The sequence below is a fragment of the Pleurodeles waltl genome, chromosome 7 (genome assembly GCF_031143425.1).
Source record: "Pleurodeles waltl isolate 20211129_DDA chromosome 7, aPleWal1.hap1.20221129, whole genome shotgun sequence".
Taxonomy (NCBI): Eukaryota; Metazoa; Chordata; class Amphibia; order Caudata; family Salamandridae; genus Pleurodeles; species Pleurodeles waltl.
The window spans coordinates 1,508,067,676-1,508,088,502 of NC_090446.1; the positions used below are offsets into that span (position 1 = coordinate 1,508,067,676).

Here is a 20,827-nt window from a genome sequence, read left to right on the forward strand (position 1 = left end):
GAAAAAAAGGGATGCTGCTTGGTCGTAATTCACACTTATTATGGGGTTAACAATTGTAAGTGCCAGGTGGCATAATATATGATCCCAACGGGGGCAGGTAAACACTACATATAGGAAATATACCGGGAAAAGTAATTATCTGTTTCTACAATCTGCTTTCTGCTGGTTAATAGAAGGATATGAGGATATACAACGAGATACCCCCATGGTCAGAGGCCTAATGCTGGTGAAAGAAAATAAATTAAAAAGATCTTATCTGTGCCAAGGATGTCGCAGTATACCACAAGAAACGTTCTCACTCACAACTCCAAAGGAGGCGCTCGCTGTGTGCCTAGATCGCCCCCTCGCTGGACCGCTTGAGGTACTGGTCCCGCGTGGGGGCGGAATATAAGGAGATCAGAATGGTTCAAAACGGCGCGCAAACCGCGTAATCACCGCCGCCATCCTGGGCTGGATCTCAGGGCCCGGGCGTTGTTGGATACGCGACGTCAGCATGAACAAGTCATGTGGTGCCACGTTGCTCTAAGTCTGCTGGGAAACGTAGTTCCCAGCAGTCCCGGTGACGTAATTGCAGTCCTCTCGCAACTAGCGAGATAGGCGCGTGCACAAGGGGGTAGGGGGACAGGAGGGAAGGAGTGCTGGAGGGAAAGAAAAAAGAAAAAAGGGGGTAAGGGAAGAATAAGAGTGGGAAAGAAGGGGTGCAGACAGAGGGGGGTGAGACAGAAGATAAAAAGATAAAAAGAGGGAAAGAAATGGAAAGCGAAGGTAAGAAGAGGAGAGAGGGGGTGAGGGTACAGACATTAGAGGATGAAAAGAAAGGGAAGAAAGAGGGGAGAAAGGAGAGTTTGTCCAAAAAGAGCAGTGGAGAGAAGAGTGGGAATAAGGTGCAGAAAAATATGTAGGACTGGGGGGAGAGACAGAAGGAAAAAGGAAGAGGAAGAAAAAGAAAGAAGGAAAGAGAGGAGAGTGGAGGGAGGGGGTGAGGAACGGGGGCTGTGGGGGAGGGTAAAGAGAGAGAGGTCACCGGTAGACAGTTATCCACGGGACTAGTAAATAGTACACCATGGTTTGGCTGAATGCCATGATATTGGAAAAAGGAGAGCATTTGTTAAGTGAAAACCACGGGATCTCATTGTTCAATCCGTTTGTATCCGAGTGTAGTCTCCAAACCCTCTGCTGTTAATAGAAAAAAACCTTCTGTGTCATATTTCTTGTCGTGGGAGGCAGTTGCTCTAGAACATTCCACATCAGATCATCTGGGAAATGGTTACTCAGAGTAAAGTGGCTTGTAAGTTTTTGTGGCATCGCGTTTGCATCGGATAGTGCTCCTGTGTTCAGAGATATGGGTGCCGACCTTCCTCGTTGTCATTCCAATATATTTAAGCTGTCAAGAGCACTTGATCATATAAATCACATTCTTACTGTTGCAATTTGTGAGTGATTTCAGGACCCACAGGGTTTTAAGACCAAGGTGTACCGTGGTGGATTTCTGTGTGAACTGGCATACACTACAGTTGCCACACGGGTGGTGGCCTGTGGGAGGTGGTAGGTGCCAGAGTGCTGTCTGTTTGTTAAGAGGTTTAGAGGCAGGTCTTGTGGGAACCACCATGTCACGTATATTGGTGGCTCTCTTGAAGGCATGCAAATGTTGTTGTAAAGGGAGGCCTCCAGATGTCAGGATCTTCCAGTCATCTCAGATGATTTGTTGAATCTTGTTATATAGTGGGTTGAACGTGGTCACGCACACTATCTGTTCCATCTTGGGTTTGTTTATGCGTGGTTGCAACAGTTGGTCTCTATTGTTGTTGCATGCTCTTTTATTGGCTCTTCTGACAAGTGTGTGGGGTTTTCTTGAAGTTTAGTGGACAGCTTGCATGTTTTATGTAATCTGTAATGTTAGAGCAGTTCCGACTTAAATGTAAGGATTGCCCCACGGGGAGGTTTTCCCTCAAGGACCTTGGATGGAAGCTCTGAAATTGGAGAATGTTATTGCAATCTGTGGGTTTATAGTAGACCTCTGTGGCTAAGGATCCATTTTTTTCATAGATTAGTAGATCCAAGAAAGGCAGTTGATTACCGCCTATTGTCATGGTAAATTCAGAAACGGGTTAGCCGTTTTAAGCCAGTGCGAGAAGGTAAGAGCCTCATCTCTGGTTCCTGTCCAGATCAATAGAATGTCATATATGTAACGTTTCCATAGTTTGATCTGCCCTAGGAACGGGTTATCATCATGGAGAACCACCTGTTTTTCGAAACTGTCTACATACAGGCAGGCCAGACTAGGGGCAAAAGTACTGCCCATTGAGGTCCCCTGAATTTGCAGATAAAAGATGTTTTCAAATTCAAAGTAGTTCCTTGTTAGTGCAAGGTGTGCTAAATCGAGTACAAATACCCTAGCTTAGCTGGATCCCACATTTTTCAGAACAGTTAAAATGTACGCACTCCCTCCTGTTCCTTAAACAGTGAGGTTGAGTCCGCCCAGGTGGCACTGTCCTACCTGAGTGGGGCTAGGTGGTCATATGATGAAGCATGACACTATATAGTGTGTGAGACCACCTAGTCGGTAAAGGAAACCCCCCCCCCACTATCAATACATGACCTTCCACAGTATTCAACACTACTAACTCATCTAATAAGTTCTAGCAACTCCAAGGGATACTGCACCTTCTTTGTCCCTGTGCTGTGGGACTCCTGTGCGCGCTGCCTGGTCTTCTGCGGGCTCTCTGAGTTGCTGAGAGCCCCCTCTGACTCACCCTCCTGGGTAGAGTCCACCAGGTCTCTCCTGGTCCCGGGCAGCTCCATTTTCCATTAACCGCGAGCTTTGCGTGTGCCAAAGCATTTTGGTGGAATCCAGCGATGCAAACCAGACTGCAATCATCCATCCGGTGTGGGACATCATCTGCACCAACCAGGAACCCGCATCCGTCTTCTTGGGTGCAGTACTGACTGTTGTTCTTCACCAGTGGTTCTTCTTTTGCACCTTCATCCAGGTTAGCAGGGGCTCCTGTTCACCCTGGAGTCTTTTGTGCTTCTTGGACTTGGTCCCCTTCTTCCACAGGTCTTCAGGTCCAGGAATCCATGGTTGCTGTCTTGCAGTCTCTTCTGGTTCTTGCATAATGTTCTTTCTTGTATTCTAGGAAAGTTACTGTGATTTACTCCTGCTTTCCTGTGCTCTGGGGTGGGTTCTGTTACTTACCTTTGGTGTTTTCTAATACTCCCAGCTCCCCTCTACAGACTACACTTGCCTAGGTGGGAAAACGACATTTGCATTCCACTTTCTTAGTATATGGTTTGTGTTCCCCCAGGCCCATTTCTAACTATTGTGATTTTCACTATTTGCAGTTTTCTAACTGTTTTAACAGCTATTTCTGCATACTAGTGTATATAATTTGTGTATTACTTACCTCCTAAGGGAGTATAGTCTCTTTGGTATTTTTGGCATTTGTGTTACCAAAATAAAGTACCTTTATTTTTCTAACACTGAGTATTTTCTTTCATGTGTCTGAGTAGTTTGTGACTACAGTGGTACTGCATGAGCTTTGCATGTTTCCTAGGTAAGCCTTGGCTGCTCAGGTACAGCTACCTCTAGAGAGCCTGGCTTCTAGACACTGACTACATTTCACTAATAAGGGATACCTGGTATAAGGTATAAGGTGTAAGTACCTTAGGTACCCACTGCAAACCAGACCAGCCTCCTACACCTCCAGCCAAGGTATGCCTTTACCACATGCCCTGTTTACCCCTGAGAGAGCAAAGGCCTAGAAAGAAACTCTTGCCATCCAGTGAGGAGCAGTACTCACAGCCAAACAACAGAACTGCCCAGTAATCACTGACAGCCAGAAGGGATTCCACAGTTCAACGACGTGGTAAGGGCACTTCTCAGAAGGGATCGGAAACTATGAGACAGAGCTCACCAGCGATCCTGTTTCCATTTCACGCCCAGCCATGTGACAGCTTTCAAAATGTTCGAAGGAGGGCCTGAGGCAGGCAAAACCAGGTAGTGTAACCTAGGAATCACAAGTTAATGATGTGAACTAAAGTTACGGAGGCCAACCGGCACAGGTCGAAACAGCCAGAGGCTGAGTGAGCACTGTGTGGGTGTATCTGATAAGCAGCAAAACTCACTGTCCGTGATTCATAGCAGCAAAGCAGCCCAGGCTTACAGTTTTCTTTTTCCTACAAATGTACCGATTACCAGTGCATACAGCTGAGCCATTGCAGCCCTGCTGAGAAGTGCCTGTACTGCCCTATTTAAGTGCAGACGTTCTACTAGCAAGAGTGGCATGGGCCCTATTATAAGCAATACACAAACCACCCTCCCTTCCAACCAAAGGCTGAGTAGTACAAGTACACAGAAGTGGCCCTAACATGTGGTCCACAGCATCACAGCAATAGTAATAGCTATGGAGATGTGGTCCTGCTCCCTGAGAAGTGTCAGTACAACAAATATTTAAGTAAAGCATTCTCGCTGAGACGTGTCAGTACTCTATATCAGCTACTGCCATATTAAGTACAGCAGTCCTGATCAGCAGTGTAAGTACTGACATATGTATGTGCAGCAGCATTCCTGGGATGTGGCAGTATGTACTACATAGCTAGTACTGCCCAGTTAAGTACAACATCCATGCTGAAAGTCTTGATACAGCAGCCATTCTCTAATGTGCCATTACTGTCAAATCTTGTACTACCCTATAAAAAATACACACAACTTGCTGGGAAGTTCTAGTGCTGCTGATTTAAGTACAGCTCTCTGCTGAGAAGCTGTACTAGTGCCCCATTTGAGCACAGAAGCTCATCTGTGGAGCACCTGTACTACCTCACAGCAGCCTGCTGAGAAGTACCCGTACTACTGAATTTAATTACAGCAGCCGGTTTTACTGCCATGACCAGGCATGTCCAATTTAAATAGGGCAGTGTTGAACCTGGCCCTTTCAGTAATGTCACCCCAGACTTTTTTGCCTTCCCTATGCTATTTTTACTGATTTTGTTTTAGTTGGCATTAGGACTTTGCCACTGCTAAACATTGTTAAAGTGCTTGTGCTCTCCCTTTTAAACATGGTACAATTGGTATACACATGATTGGTACAATTAAGTTACATGTAATTCCCTAGTACATGGTACTACATGTACCCTGGGGATGTAAATTAAATGCATCTAGTGGGTTGCCGTGCTCATTCCGTCACCCACTAAAGTAATCTTGTAAAATGTGTCTCTGGCCTGCCACGCCAGCCTGTAGTGCAGGTCTGAACTGCCATTTTGACCTGGCAAAATAAACTGTTTCCAAACCTACACCTTCCTTTTTAATACTAATAAGTTACCCCAAAGATAAGGCTTAACAACTCATAGGGCAGGGTGCCTGGCATTCAAAAAGTAGCACATGTGTACTTATATTTTACATGACAGTAAAAACTACTGAAGTTTTTTTTCTCACTGTAGCAAGACTATCTTTTCCATAGACTAACACTGGGTTACCTTGTTACACATGGCACGCCAATGTCATCATTATTAGCCAGACACACACTAGAAGCCATTCGCTTCCAGTGCGTCAGTGAGGAAGCACCTTTCTGGTAAGTCCTCTCACCTGTTAGGAGGGGGGTTCAAATGGGAAGGGAGACAACGGGAGAAAGAAAACAGTTTTTCCTTTTCCAGATGTCTCTTTTGAGTACATTCCTGCTGCACGATTGTGAGTAGGACCACGGTCACACAGCAGGGAAGCAGCTACTAGGCCACCGAGGATGTTTTTGGGTGGAGAGGTACCCTTTGGGCAAGAAACCCTCCCTAATTTGTCTCACATATGTTTTGGCTGTTTTTTAGTGTCTAGGGCCACATGACTGTAATAGCTCTTCCATGGTGCAATGTGTATTTCTTCCAGACATGGGGATAAAAGTACTTGGCTGAGGGGTAGGGGGTTCCTCTCCTGGGCAGCATGGCCTGGGGGTTGTACCCTTTCTGAGCTTCAAAGGGTTGCCTGCAAGCTATGCCTACCCCCTTCCTGACTTTTAGGGGCTGCCTACGCTGCCATTGACATGTGCAGTTCACTCCTAGGTCTGCCTGCCTTTGCCCCAATAGACAGATTGGAGCCAAACCCAAGAAAGGGGGAAGGTTAGACAAATGGAGCATCAACCACCCGCATGCTGGCACTGGGTATAAGCAGGGCTGGCATTAGCGTTGGTGGCGCCCTGTGTGCAATCTATTTTGGCACCCCCCTAATGACCTTCTCCTCGGATTCACGCACTATCATCCTGCAAAAAATGCCCCTTATCTCTTCATAGCCCCTTTCTCATATACATTTCATTTGTTTTAAAGAGTTGGTAAAGGCCATCTTTACTAATCTACTCCGCTATCCACACAAAATACAGATCTGTTTTTTGCAACAGGCATCTGAACCCTCTAAGCTACTTTATGGAGAGCCAAAACTGCCACTGGCCAAAACTCTGATCTCTCTCTACCTCTATATCAGGAACTTTAATCACACAAGTTAGCTTGACATTTGTATTGTTGCCTGACAGCTTGAGCACATGAAACTCTGTTTCAGGTGCTTTTTAAATTGTAGGTTATTGCTAAACACAGCGCCCCCACCCCAGGTCAGCGCCCCTACTCCAGGTCAGCGCCCAGTGCGGCCACCCTGGTCACACACCCTAAATCCGTCCCTGGGTATAAGAATAGCCCCTTCATGACTTCTAATCAGATCACCTCTGGATCTGTGGAAGATTCAGAAGGACTGCCCTCCTGTCTCAAAAACGAAGTGGACCTACTTACCTTGAATCCAGGACTCCCATGAATTGACTTGAGCTACAGGAACACAACAAGCTCCCAGAGGCCTCTATGCAACTCCCCAGCTGATAGGCACCAGACCTGCTTAAGACTGCTGCTGGCCTTTGCTGGAGTGAGTTCTGATCTCGAAGAGGTTCTAACTTCTCAACCCTTGGCTGGCATCAGAGAGCACTCCCCTTGCCTCAAATCTACAAAGAGCACTCCAAATGAAAATTCATATGTTTGGGGTTTTTTGCGACTGCGTGCAGGCGCCTCAAGTAGGCCTGGGCCTACTGCCAACGTGAAGCTCCAGCAAAGATTGCTCCTCGTGCCGACATCAACTTCCTTCCGTCCTCCACCAAAGGGAAGCTTCAGCCGTGGTTAATCGTGTGTACTTGGAGAAGGTAAACTCTTCACTGGGACAAACCTGGTCTCCATACCTAACCCGTGCTCCGTCGCGATCAGCCTGAACTTGTGACTTTTCCCAATCCAGCATAACCAAATAATTGCAAGCAGCGCTTTGTGCTTCTTGGTGCTATTTGTTCCTGAAATTGTAAAAATTAAGAACTTGTACTCATTGAATTTTTGTTGTTTTGATGTAATCTTATTTATTACATTTTCATCTACTTTTCTTAATTGGTTTAGGATTTTTCTTCTGTTGTGTTTTCACTTTACTACTGTTTGAGGCTGCATACATGTTTTACACATTGCTGATAAGGATTGTATTTATTACTTGAGCAGGGTTCTCACTGTCTCAGCTAATAACCCAATTTCTTACAGGCTGCCCTACCAGCATGGCCGGATTTACAGGGCTTCTTCTGGGAACCATCACTAGTGGCCCGTTTAAGCACAGACTATCTGAGAAGCAGTGGTGTTTCCCCAGAGCAGCCTGCAAAGAAATGCCAGTACTGTCTTGAAGTGCCGCTAAGTGCCAGCACTGCCACATAGCAGCCTTGACAAGAGGCACTGCTGTACTTAAATACAGACCTATGGAGACGTGCCAGTACTGACCACTAACAGCACTTCTAAGAAAAGTGAGTACTGCTATACAATAGCCCTGTGATAAACTGCTAATACTGCTACATAGCAGCCCTATGAAGAAGCGCCAGTACTGTCCTGTTGCAGTGCTTTTGAAATGTGTCAGTACCACCAAAAGAAGCCCTGCTGAGAAATGCATAAACTGCCTTATTGCAGTGATGTGGAGAAATGCCTCCCTCCTGAGAAGCCCAGTAATGTTTTATTTCAGCCCTCCTAAGAAGTGCCAGTACTACCCTGTTGAAGTGCTGCTGAGCAGTGCCAGCACTACCCAACAGCAGTCTTGCTAAGTGGTGCCTGTGGTGCTCTGCAGCAGTGTTGTTTAGAAGTGTCAGCACTGTCCTAGTGCCGCGATGTGGGGAATTCCCAATACTGCTCAAAGAGTTCCTGCTGAGAAGTGCCTGGGTCGGTGTTGGAAAGGAGATGTACTGCTCTATAGCAGCGCTGCTGAGAAATGCCGTACTGCCCCACTGCAGTGCTGCTGAGAAGTGCCAGCATTGTCTTGTAGCAGCCCTGCTGAGAAGTTCTAGTACAGCACTATGGCGGTGCCCTTGAGAAGTGCCACTGCTGCTATATACCAGTGCTGCTGAGACGCGCCAGTACTGTTTATCTACCCTGCTGGGAATCGCCGGTACTGCACTACAGTAGTACTGTATAGAAGTGCCAGTGAGGCTCTATAGTAGCACTGCTGAGAAATGCCGTACTGGCCTACTGCAGTGCTGCGGAGAAGTGCCAGCTGGGAAGTTCTAGTACAGCACTACGGCGGTGCCCCTGAGAAGTGCTACTATATAGCAGTGCTGCCGAGAAGCGCCAGTACTGTGTATCTACCCTGCTGAGAAGCCCCGGCACTTCACTACATCAGTACTGTAAAGAAGCGCCAGAGCGGCTCTATAGTAGCACTTCAGAGAAGTGCCAGGATGGCCTCGCATTAGCCCTGCTGAGAGGTCCTAGTACTGCGCTACGGTAGTGCCCTCGAGCAGTGCCAGGGCGCTCTAGATGTCTGTGAAGTGCCAGCACCCTCCACTCAGTCACCTTGCACCTAAGGCAGAAGAGCGGCAGCGTGAAGGGGGAAGCCCCGCACGTGACACGCCCCGAGGGATGCCCGTGTGAGGTGTGTAAACTCGCTTGTGTAACAAGGCGCCGCGGAGCCACTCCCCGGCCTCCCTCACCGGGCTAAACACACGGAGCTGGAAAGACTGCACAGTCACTGCACGCCCCCTCCCTCACCCGGGCGCACGTAAATACACCCAGCTAGCGACCAGAAGCACAGGCACCCGCTGCAGACACTGGACGCCATGCCGAGAGCTGTCCTCCTCCTCACCTGTGTCCTGGCTGCCCTCCTTGTGGAAGGTAAGGAGCCTTGCCGCGCCCCACCCCCCTACAGGCGTCTTCTCCAGCGGCTGGAGGTGGGATTCTCTCTCTAGAACAGGACCCCTGGCATTATACAACAGGAGATGGCCAAATTATGCGGCAACGTTCAGTAAATTATGCAGCAAGAAAAGCCAAATTATGCGGCACATGTAATAGTGTTACTTCATTATTTCGTCATTTTTAAGATTTTTAATTCTGTATGGGCATTGGCTGCACCTCGTGAATACCAGTTTAACACTAAAATGTACCACTAAGCAAAAGAAAGGTGACCATTCCAGGTTTCCAAAGAGCCTTCCACTGCGCGATAACACGTGTCCCTGCATCTTTAGTAACGTTTTAAGCGTTTGAGCTAGAAACTTTTTTTGTTAAAATCAGTAATCAGTAGATTATCAATAGATTATACAGGAGATGATGGATTATGTGGCAAATGCAGCGAATCTACAACTATGCCAAAATCACAACGGCTTCATAATTGTAGTGGCCCTGCTCTAGAGCCTGTATCAACTCTGCTTTCCTGCTTTAGGTGAGATTCCTCCTCTATGTAGCCTGTATCCTCTCTGTTCTACAGGCTGAATACAAATGTTTCCCTGTCTGTAACCTGTGTGATCTAGGCACTACAGGTTGAAGATGAGGTTTTCTGTGTCCTGTCTGTTCAGAAGGATGAACTTGCTGCTCACTAAACGAGTTTCCCTTAGTCTCTGTACCCTGTATCCTGTGTGCTCCCCTAGATGCAGGGGTGCTTTCTGCTGCCTGTATCCTCTGCCCCTCTCTCTAGAGCCTGTATGTAGTCTCTCTCGTGTCCCCTGGATGAAAGGGACCTCCTAATATCCTGTATCATTGCTGCTCTCCTGGCTTAAGGTTCAGTCTCACTGTAGCCTGTATCCTCTCTGCCGTTACGGCTGAAGATGAGGTCCTATCTCTGTCCACCCTGTATCCTTTGTACTTCCCTGGCTAACGGACAAGTTACCTCTGTCTGACACCGGGATCCCCTCCGCACCCTTGCCGAGGTGACATACCCACCCAGTGTCTTCTGCTCCCTCGACTGATGGTGACCCCCCCTTCTCTACACATAGCTGTCAAGTGGTCCCATGTGGTGTGTGTGTGACACCTTTCTGTTTGTTGGCTATTAACATTATGCATGCTAGTAATTTTAAGCCCATACTTGGGGTGTTAAAAAAAGCAAAACTGCAATATGATGTTAGCTGAAAAGCTAGGACTGGATGAAGACAGCATCCGTGGAATGGGTTCACGACACCACTCTCACGAGGGTGACCAATCTACAGCTTCCCGAGGACTACTGGGAGCCTCTCCGGGCGCGGCGCATTGCTCTAGCACTCTTCTGTGCGCGTCAGCATGAATAGCGCATCACTGCGGCTCCTGGCTTCACCTGTAACGTGTAGATCAAAAGGCAGCCATTTCATGGGGTTAACATCTCGATTTTGCTGCTGTTGATGAAAATGTGATACAAACATTTAAATCTGATCCAATACACGCACAAGTGATGTGTACAAGAGTGAGGCAATTCTGTCTGTGTTGATCCTATCCTGAAGGGTTACGAAAAAGGAATTTTAGACCCCACTGTCTCTGTTGCTCCCCATACACATAAACACTTCTAAAGCAACTCAAGTCAATTGCGGTGTAATGTCTACCCATTAGAAATTAAGAAATTAATTCATTTTACTTTAAAGTCTGGCCTAATTCATATTCTTTAATGCTCTGTATCAAAGTCAGAGCGACGGGAAATGGATATTGTCTTTCTTAACACCTAAAACAAATTACATCTAAGAACAAAGCTCCCCCCTTCCTAATCCTTTGGGTGCCCTTTGTAAATACATTCAAGCAAACACCTGTACACCTATTATGTCAGTAGCCAATTCTAATTAATTCACTTTTTTCACCAACAAAATAAAAATCATCAGAGCCAAAGGTCAGAAATGGATATTTAAAACATCATCAAAATGATGAAGACTAAGCCGAAAGATGTATAGAAGCATCCTACTAGCGTATGTCCACAAATCTAACTTTTCACCTCTGTGAACGGTCTTGGCATCTGTAGGAAAGTACCCTCTTTATTGGTATGGTTACCCCCCTTTTCTACCTGATATCAGTGTGTTTGACTGTGTTCACTGGGATCCTGCTTACCAGGACCCTAGTGATTATGCTCTCTCTCCCAAAACTCTGTATTTCATCACACCATTGGCACACTGGTGCCCTGCTGTAAGTCCCTAGTATATGGTACCTAGGTACATAGGGCATTGGGGTTCCAGGGGATCCCTACGGGCTGCAGCATATATTTTGCCACCCATAAAGAGCCCAAGCAAAGGGTTCTGCAGAACTTCCATTGCAGCCTGCGTGAAAAGGTTTTTTGAGCCCATACTTGGAGTGTTAAAAAAAGCAAAACTGCAATATGATGTTGGCTGAAAAGCTAGGAATGGATGAAGACAGCATCCGTGAAATGGGTTCACGACACCACTCTCATGAGGGTGACCAATCTACAGCTTCCCGAGGACTATTGGGAGCCTGGACAAAGGAAAGGGCAGTAACCACTCCCCTGTCCATCACCACCCCAGGGGTGGTACTCAGAGCTCCTCCAGAGGGCCCATGGGTTTTTGCCATCTTGGATTCCAAGTTGGTAGGGAACTCTGGGATCATCTGAGAGGCCAGAGCCAGCAGGTGACGTCAGAGCCCTCCCCTGATAAGTGCTTACCTGTGTAGCTGACCAATCCCCCTTTCAGGGCTATTTAGGGTCTCTCTTTTGGGTGGTTCTTGAGATTTGAATTGCAAGACTCCAGCAGGAATCCTCTACATCATGTACTTCACCTTCTTACTGAAAAAACTGCATCTGGACCCTCGAGCAACTCTACAACTGCAACAAAGAAGCAAAGATTACTTCTGCAACATTGCATCTTCAACTCCTGCAGGCAACTGCAACTGTTTCCCCGTTTGTGCATCCTCAGAGGACAGCCTGTCTTCAGCCTGTACCAGAAGCCCGAAGGAATCCCCCTTGGAGTGAAGGAGTCACTCGCCTGCTTCAGCAGGCACCTCTCTGCAATGACGACCGGTTGTGTGGGACCCCTCTCCTGATGAGCTGCCTGGATCCTGCATCACAGGTGGTGGACTGAAGTGATCCCAATGGTCCTGAAGTCCAACTGTCCAACTTTGGTGGAGATAAGAGCTTGCCTCCTCATGCAAGACAGTACCCCCATGCACTGTGTGTTTTGCAGTTGCCAAGGCTTGTTGGTGTCCTTCCACGAAATTCTTTGTGTACCGTGCAGCTCTGGCCCCCCAGCACTCCTTCCTGCAACGCACAGCTTCCTGCGTGGTTCTCTGGCGGAATGAGACCCTTTGCCATTGTGCTGCGTGGGCCTTCTTTTGCACCTCCTTTGTCCCCGTGCTGTGGGACTCCTGTGCATGCTGGTCTTCTGAGATCCCCCTCTGAGTCACTCTCCTGGGTAGAGTCCTCCTGGTCCTGGCAGCACCATTTTCCACTAACCGCAAGTTTTGCGTGTGCCAAGGCTTGTTGGCGGAATCCAGCGACACAAAGCTGACTGCAATCATCCATCCGGCATGGGACATCATCTGCACCAACCAGGAACCTGCATCCATCTTCTTGGTTGCAATACTGACTGTTCTTCTTCACCAGTGGTTCTTCTTTTGCATCTCTATCTGTGTTAGCAGGGGCTCCTGTTCTCCCTGGACTCCTCAGTGGTTCTTGGACTTGGTTTCCTTCTTCCACATGTCTTCAGGCCCAGGAATCCATAGTTGGTGTCTTGCAGTCTCTTCTGGTTCTTGTATTATCTTCTTTCTTGTGTGTTCTAGGAGAGTTACTGTGATTTACTCCTGCTTTCCTGGGCTCTGGGGTGGGTTCTATTACTAACCTTTGATGTTTTAGAATACTGCGCCCCTCTACACACTACACTTATCTAGGTGGGAAACCGACTTTCGCATTTCACTTTCTTAGTATATGGTTTGTGTTTCCCCCAGGGCCATTTCTAACTATTTTGATTTTCACTATTTGCACTGTTTTCTAAATGTTTTTACAACTATTTCTGCATATCAGTGTATATAATTTGTGTATTATGTACCTCCTAAGGGAGTATAGTCTCTATGGTATTTTTGGCATTTGTGTCACCAAAATAAAGTACCTTTATTTTTCTAACACCAAATATTTTCTTTCATGTCTGTGAGTATTGTGTGACTACAGTGGTATTGCAGATTAGCCTTGGCTGCTCAGCTACAGCTACCCCTAGAGAGCCTGGCTTCTAGACACTGCCTACATTTCACTAATAAGGGATAACTGGACCTGGTATAAGGTGTAAGGACCTTAGGTATCCATTAGAAACCAGACCAGCCTCCTACATTGATGGCAGCGGTGGGATAAGTACTTGCAGTTGCCTTTTCACTCTGTCACTGGTGCTTTCCACAGGAAAGAGTACTCTATACCTAATGCTATACATACATATACCTAGTACAGGGTTCTAATCTCTTACTTTCCTTTCCAAGAGACTAGAGGTTAGGTAGGTTAGGTTTTCCTACACTACACTAACACACAATCACATCATGTCTACTGCTGGGCCTAGCTCTGAGCCTGAGGTCATGGGTACTCCCTATGAGGGCATGACCTTCAAGGAACTGAAGAGGCTATGCTCAGAAAGAAGCCTAGATGTAGGGAAGAACCCCAATAAGAATTTTCTGTTGAGCTTCTCCTTCAGGATGATCAGGAACATGCTGATAACCAGGAGGAGGAGGGGAGGAAGATTCTAGCCCCTTAGTATCAGAGAATCATCCTTCAGATTCAAGGGAGGGCTCTTCCAAAGATATACCTCTTAGTAAACCCACTAGTGTAGCTGGTAGTGTGAGGGGTAGTCATTCAGGTAGGGCTCCCTTAACACCCAGAGGTCAAGTCACTAGGGTTTTCGAAGCTAGGGAAAGATCTACCTCTGCCCATTCCCATATCACCTCAGTTTCTGAGGGATCCCATGGTTCAACTCCAGGTGATGACTCTATAGATAGGGAGCTGTGGCAACTGAGACTGGAGGAGGCCAGGCTGAGGCTGCAGCAGCTAGCCCTAGATATGGAGGCCTTGGCAGTGGAAATGGAAAGGCAGGGGTTAGAGTTGGTTCCCCATGGTGACATCAGTTTCAGGTGTTATGGAGTTAGGGAGGGCACCATTGACTAGAAATCTGCACAAAATTGTTCCCCCATACAAGGTGGGGGATGGTATTTATAAGTGGTTTGCTGCACAAAGGCAGTGGGCTGCTATTCTGTGGTTGGCCTTTTCTGACAAGGGGAGGGATAGACGTCTCACTGTCAGAGAAGAAGATTCAGGCAAGTATGGTATTCTTACAACAAAGATAAAAACAAGTGGTCTTCATCAAGCCCACAAAAATCCTCTGGGGGTGGGTGTAAATCATCTTCTAACCATCAGATTAAGAGGCCTTGATGTTATATGTGTAAGAATAAACACCATTGGCAAGTGACAGTACTTGTCCAAGGAAAAACACCAAAGCTCCCACCACCACAACCCCCACTGCTTCAACTGGTGCTCCCAGCAATAGCAGTGGTGGTGGGAAAAATAACACTACAAATAGCCAAACCAAGGGTGTAGCAGGTCTCACTCTGGGAGGTGTAGTGGGGGTTGGTTTAGTTAGGGAAACCATGGAGGCTGTTTTAGTCTCTGATGGTGGCATTTATCTTGCTACCCATGTTGCTTATCCACTTATGTATAATTACAAGCAACAACCCCTAATAAATGGTGTTTAGGGACACAGGTGCCACTGTCACAATGGTGACTGAAAAACTGGTGGCCCCTGAGCAACACCTACTTGGTCATTAGTATTAAGTGATAGACGCCCATAACAACACTGTTAGCCACCCCATGGCTGTTGTTGATCTCAACTGTGGGGTGTTACTGGTCCAAAGAAAGTTGTGGTATCCACAGACCTACCTGTAGAATGTCTACTAGGAAATGATTTGGAGACTTCAGCTTGAGCTGAGGTGGAGTTGGAGGCTCATACAGCAATGCTTGGCATTCCTGGGCACATCTTTGCTTTGACAAGGGCTCAGGCCAAGAAGCAAAGAGGACAGGGAAACTAGGACCCTGGATCAGTGGACCAAGAGCTTCCCAAAAGCAGGGGTAGAAAGGGTAAAAAGTTATCCACTATCCCTCCCTCCACTGAAGATCCCTCTTTTGATGAGGAGGAGTCTATTCCCTGTGCAGAACCTATGCCAGAGGAGCTGTAGGCAGACACAGCTGAACTCTTGGGTGCAGGGGGGGCCTGCCAGGGAGGAGTTAAAGTGTGGCTCAACAGACCTGTCCCACACTTGAGGGTTTAAGGCAATAAGCTGTCAAACAAGAGGCAGGTGATGTCAGTGACATCCATAGGGTGTATTGGGAAAACATTCTCCTATACAAAGAGACAAGGGACCCAAAACCTGGTGCCACCAGGAGACTGGTCATTCCCTTGCAGTATAGAGAATTTCTGTTGACCCTGGCTCATAACATTCCCCTTGCTGGGAATCTGGGGCAAAGTAGGACCTGGGACAGACTGTTCTCTCACTTTCACTGGCCTCACATGTCAGAAGACACAAATGAGTATTGTCGCTCCTGTGTCACTTGCCAAGCCAGTGGTAAGAATGGTGGCACTCCAAAGGCCCCTTTGATCCCACTGCCAGTGGTTGGGGTGCCCTTTGAAAGGGTAGAAGTTGACGTTGGCGTCCTTGACCCTCCTACTGCTTCTGGCAATAGGTTCATTTTAGTGGTAGTGGACCATGCCACTAGATATACAGAAGCAATACTTCTGAGGACCACTACAGCTCCTGCAGTGGCAAAGGCCCTCTTTGGAATCTTTTCCAGGGTTGGCTTTCTAAAAGCAATGTGGAAAGATTGTGGTGTAACCTACAAGTTCACTTTACATTATCATCCCCAAACAAATGGGTAGTTGAGAGATTTAACAAAACCCTCAAAGGTGTGATTATGGGACTTTCTGAAAAACTCACCTGCATCCTCCAGGAACTCGACTCCATCTTCTAGGGTGCAGTGCTGACTCTCCTTCATCACCGTCAACTTATCTCTTGCACATTCAGTCTGGTGGGTAGGGCTCCTACCCTTCCTTGACTCTGCTGTGCTTGTTGGACTTGGTCCCCTTTTTCCACAGCGCCTCTAGTACAGAAATCCACTGTTGGTGTCTTGCAGTCTCTTCTGGGTTTCAGATTCTTCTTCTTCTCTTTTAAGTGGGTGTTCTGGGGAATTTACAGTGATTTACTCCTGCTTTCCTGGTTGCTTGGGGGTGTGTGTGTAGGAAGGTAGCCTCTTTCTAGCCTTGTTACCCCCACTTTTGGCCTGTTTGTGAGTATATGTCAGGATGTTTTCACTGTCTCACTGAGATCCTGCTAGCCAGGGACCAGTGCTCATAGTGAAGACCCTACGTTGTCAGTGTGTTTGGTATGTGTCACTGGGATCCTGTTAGCCAGTACCCAGTGCTCATAAGTTTGTGGCCTATATGTGTTCCCTGTGTGGTGCCTAACTGTATCACTGAGGCTCTGCTAACCAGAACCTCAGTGTTTATGCTCTCTCTGCTTTCTAAAATTGTCACTGCAGGCTAGTGACTAATTTTACCAATTCTCATTGGCTCACTGGTACACCCATATAATTCCGTAGTATATGGTACCTAGGTACCCAGGGTATTGGGGTTCCAGGAGATCCCTATGGGCTGCAGCATTTCTTTTGCCACCCATGGGGAGATCTGACAATTCTTACACAGGCCTGCCAGTGCAGCCTGAGTGAAATAACGTCCACGTTATTTCACAGCCATTTACCACTGCACTTAAGTAACTTATAAGTCACCTATATGTCTAACCTTCACCTGGTGAAGGTTGGGTGCGAAGTTACTTAGTGTGTGGGCACCCTGGCACTAGCCAAGGTGCCCCACATTGTTCAGGGCAATTTCCCCGGACTTTGTGAGTGCGGGGACACCATTACACGCGTGCACTATACATAGGTCACTACCTATGTATAGCGTCACAATGGTAACTCCAAACATGGCCATGTAACATGTCTAATATCATGGAATTGTCACCCCAATACCACACACTTCCCTCTTTGACTTCTGCCAAGGATCGACCGCTGACTGCTCCAGGACGCCTGCAAAACCGCAACAAAGTAGCAAGACGTCTACCAGCAACATTGTAGCGCCTAATCCTGCCGGCATTCTCGACTGCTTCCTGGTGGTGCATGCTCTGAGGGCTGTCTGCCTTCACCCTGCACTGGAAATCCCAAAGAAATCTCCTGTGGGTTGACGGAGTCTTCCCCCTGCTAATGCAGGCACCAAACGTCTGCATCACCAGTCCTCTGGGTCCCCTCTCATCTCGACGAGCGTGATCCCTGGAACACAGGAGCTATATCCAAGTGACTCCCACAGTCCAGTGATCGTTCAGTCCAAGTTTGGTGGAGGTAAATCCTTGCCTCCCCAAGCTAGACTGCAAACCTGTGTACTGCATGATTTGCAGTTGCTCCGGCTTCTGTGCACTTCTCCAAGGTTTCCTTTGTGCACAGCCTAGCCTGGGTCCCCAGCACTCCGTCCTGCAGTGCTCAACCCTCTGAGTTGGACTCTGACGTTGTGGGACTCTCCTTTGTGACTCTGCGTGGACTCCAGTTCGCAAATCTTCTAAGTGCCTGCTCCGGTACTTCTGCGGGTGCTGCCTGCTTCTGTGGAGGCTCTCTGAGTTGCTGAGCGCCCCCTCTGTCTCCTCCTCCAAGGGTCGACATCCTGATCCTTCCTGGTCCCAGCAGCACCCAAAAACCTCTTCCACGACCCTTGAAGCTAGCAAGGCCTATTTGCGGTATTTTTGCGTGGAAACACTTCTGCAACATCCAGCACGCCGTGGGACATCTTCCATCCAAAGGAGAAGTTCCTAGCCCTTTTCGTTGTTGCAGAATCTTCGGCTTCTTCTACCCGGAGGCAGCCCTTTTGCACCTTCATTCAGGGTTTTCTGGGCTCCTGCCCCCCCTGGACACTATCGCAACTTTTGGACTTGGTCCCCTTGCCTTGCAGGTCCTCACATCCAGGAATCCGTCTTCAGTGTTTTGCTGGTGCTTGTGGTTCTTGCAGAATCCCCCTATCACTACTATTGTGTCTTTCTGGGGTAGTAGGGTAACTTTACTCCTACTTTTCAGGGTCTTGGGGTGGGGTATCTTGGACACCCTGACGGTTTTCTTACAGTCCCAGCGACCCTCTACAAGCTCCCATAGGTCTGGGGGCCATTCGTGATTCGCATTCCACTTTTGGAGTATATGGTTTGTGTTGCCCCTAGACCTATGTTCACCTATTGCATCCTATTGTAATTCTACACTGTTTGCATTACTTTTCTTACTATTACTTACCTGTTTTGGGTTTGTGTACATATAACATGTGTATATTACTTACCTTCTAACTGAGGGTACTCACTGAGATACTTTTGGCATATTGTCATAAAAATAAAGTACCTTTAGTTTTAGTAACTCTGAGTATTGTGTTTTCTTATGATATTGTGCTATATGATATAAGTGGTATAGTAGGAGCTTTGCATGTCTCCTAGTTCAGCCTAAGCTGCTTTGCCATAGCTACCTTCTATCAGCCTAAGCTGCTAGAAACACCTCTATTCTACTAATAAGGTATAACTGGACCTGGCACAGGGTGTACGTACCACAAGGTACCCACTATAAGCCATGCCAGCCTCCTACAATGTGGTACTTACCTTTTGGGCAATTCCTAGTGCTCCCAGCTCTCCTACACATTCCACTTACCTAGGTGGGGGACCGACTCTCGCATTCCATTTTTTTTTAGTATATGGTTTGTGCTCCCCCAGGGCCATTATTCTCTATTGTGATTTCACTATATTAGACTGTTTTCTCATAGTTTTATGCCTATTTCTGCATACTAGTGTATATAATTTGTGTATTACTTAAATCCTAAGTGAGTATAGCCTCTATGGAATTTTTGGTATTTTTGTCACCAAAATAAAGTCCCTTTATTTTTGTAACACTGAGTCTTTTCTTTCATGTGTGTCCGTAATGTGTGACTAATGTGGTATTGCATGAGCTTTCCGTGTCTCTTGGATAAGCCTTGGCTGCTCATCCACAGCTACCTCTAGAGAGCCTGGCTTCTAGACACTACCTACACTACACTAATAAGGGATACCTGGTATAAGGTGTAAGTACCATAGGTACCCACCACACACCAGGCCTGCCTCCTACAGCATCTGACCATCAATGTACCATTCTCTCAAGGTTATCTGTCCCAACTCCCTAAAACCAGGCCAGATCTTCTTCATTTTGGAAAAGTCAAAGGCCTTGGTTACGAGTTTGGTGGCAAATACCACTGCATTTGCTTATAGGGTAATAGGGTAAATAACAATGCTACACTATTCAGTAAAAAAACACAGATGTTAAAAAACACAGATTATGAATTTTTAGTGTGCACAATGGGATCGTTATTTAGCGCATATGTCAACATGTGGGATGTTCAACGCATGTGTCTCACCCGATGAATAGCACAACCACAAAAGATCAGGATGAAGCTATTTTCAGTCAATTGATACTCCTGGAGTTTGGAAATGAATCCCTATGAAACAGAAATAGCCAGATCAATACCCAAAAGACCAGTAGGACGCCCCAAAAGTACACCAACAATGCCTTCCTATGTGGGAGAGTGCAGTCATTTGTTTTCTGTGGACAAAGCAACTTGAAACAAGACAAACAGAATCCACTGCCATCCTCTGATATCACTCAGCTCAGTCATCACAAGGAGAAACCTGCCAAACAGTTCCATCATGGACCCAGACAGGGAAAAGAAGTACAAGTTGATGGAACAAGGAGATTGTGTGAGGTGCAAAGGTGGAGGGTGGTTGGGATGATTTCTCCAGTTCTTGGCAGCTGGGTAGGAGAAGGACTGATCTTACCTGGCAACTCATTGTCATGTGAGGAATGACATTAAAATGCCCAGTATATCTTTTTTCCAAATTTAAGTGAACAGAATATGTATCATCAAGGAGAAACGACAAACACTGCTCAAGGTATCCAAAGAAAATAATAGTTCTAATAATAATAGTCTTTACTGCCGTCAGTGTGTAGTGCTATCAAGCATACGCCTCGTCATAGAGAGCATAGGCGAAAAAGCAATATTAAAACTTTCAATAAAAGTATAAACTTAACCTAAACATCAGGAGAAAACAGGTACTCGATAACAGAATCTAAGCAAGCCTTCTGTTTGCAAGGCATTGGAAATTAGAACAAAATAGTACCTCCATCACGTCGGGAGCAGCGGACGGGCACTATTTAAGTTGAAATCAATTAATAATTGATGCCTGCTCCACACAGACAAACTGAAATGATGCCAAGCCTGCCTTGAAGAATTACGAGGCTGTAAAGAAGAGTGCCACGCAAACCAACAAATGGTGAGTGACAGGCGGGCTTCAAGCTCTTTACTGAACACAACAGAGTCTTGCATGTGAGACGCATGTACTAGCGCGTGGACTCGCAGGCTCACCCCAAAATATACTTTTTGGCTCACAAGGTTTATGCAGTACATTCAAAAATTGTTCAACCACACTACAAATTTGATCTCAGTATCCTATGGTTCAAAATTTTAAAGCGTTGTGTACAAGGGGCCAGCGTCCCCTCCAAAACGTG

The 20,827-nt window shown here is 46.8% G+C and overlaps 1 protein-coding gene across 1 annotated transcript in view; it reads left to right on the forward strand.

The window, feature by feature from the left end:
• The first annotated feature begins 8,982 nt into the window (after window positions 1–8,982).
• Window positions 8,983–20,827, forward strand: part of LOC138246594 (phospholipase A2 inhibitor gamma subunit B-like) — a 30,256-nt gene continuing 18,411 nt past the window's right edge. Inside the window, exon 1 of the mRNA XM_069201291.1 lies at window positions 8,983–9,138. Coding sequence (XP_069057392.1) covers window positions 9,084–9,138 — 55 coding nt within the window. The 5' untranslated portion in view covers window positions 8,983–9,083. The remainder of the gene's footprint in view (window positions 9,139–20,827) is intronic.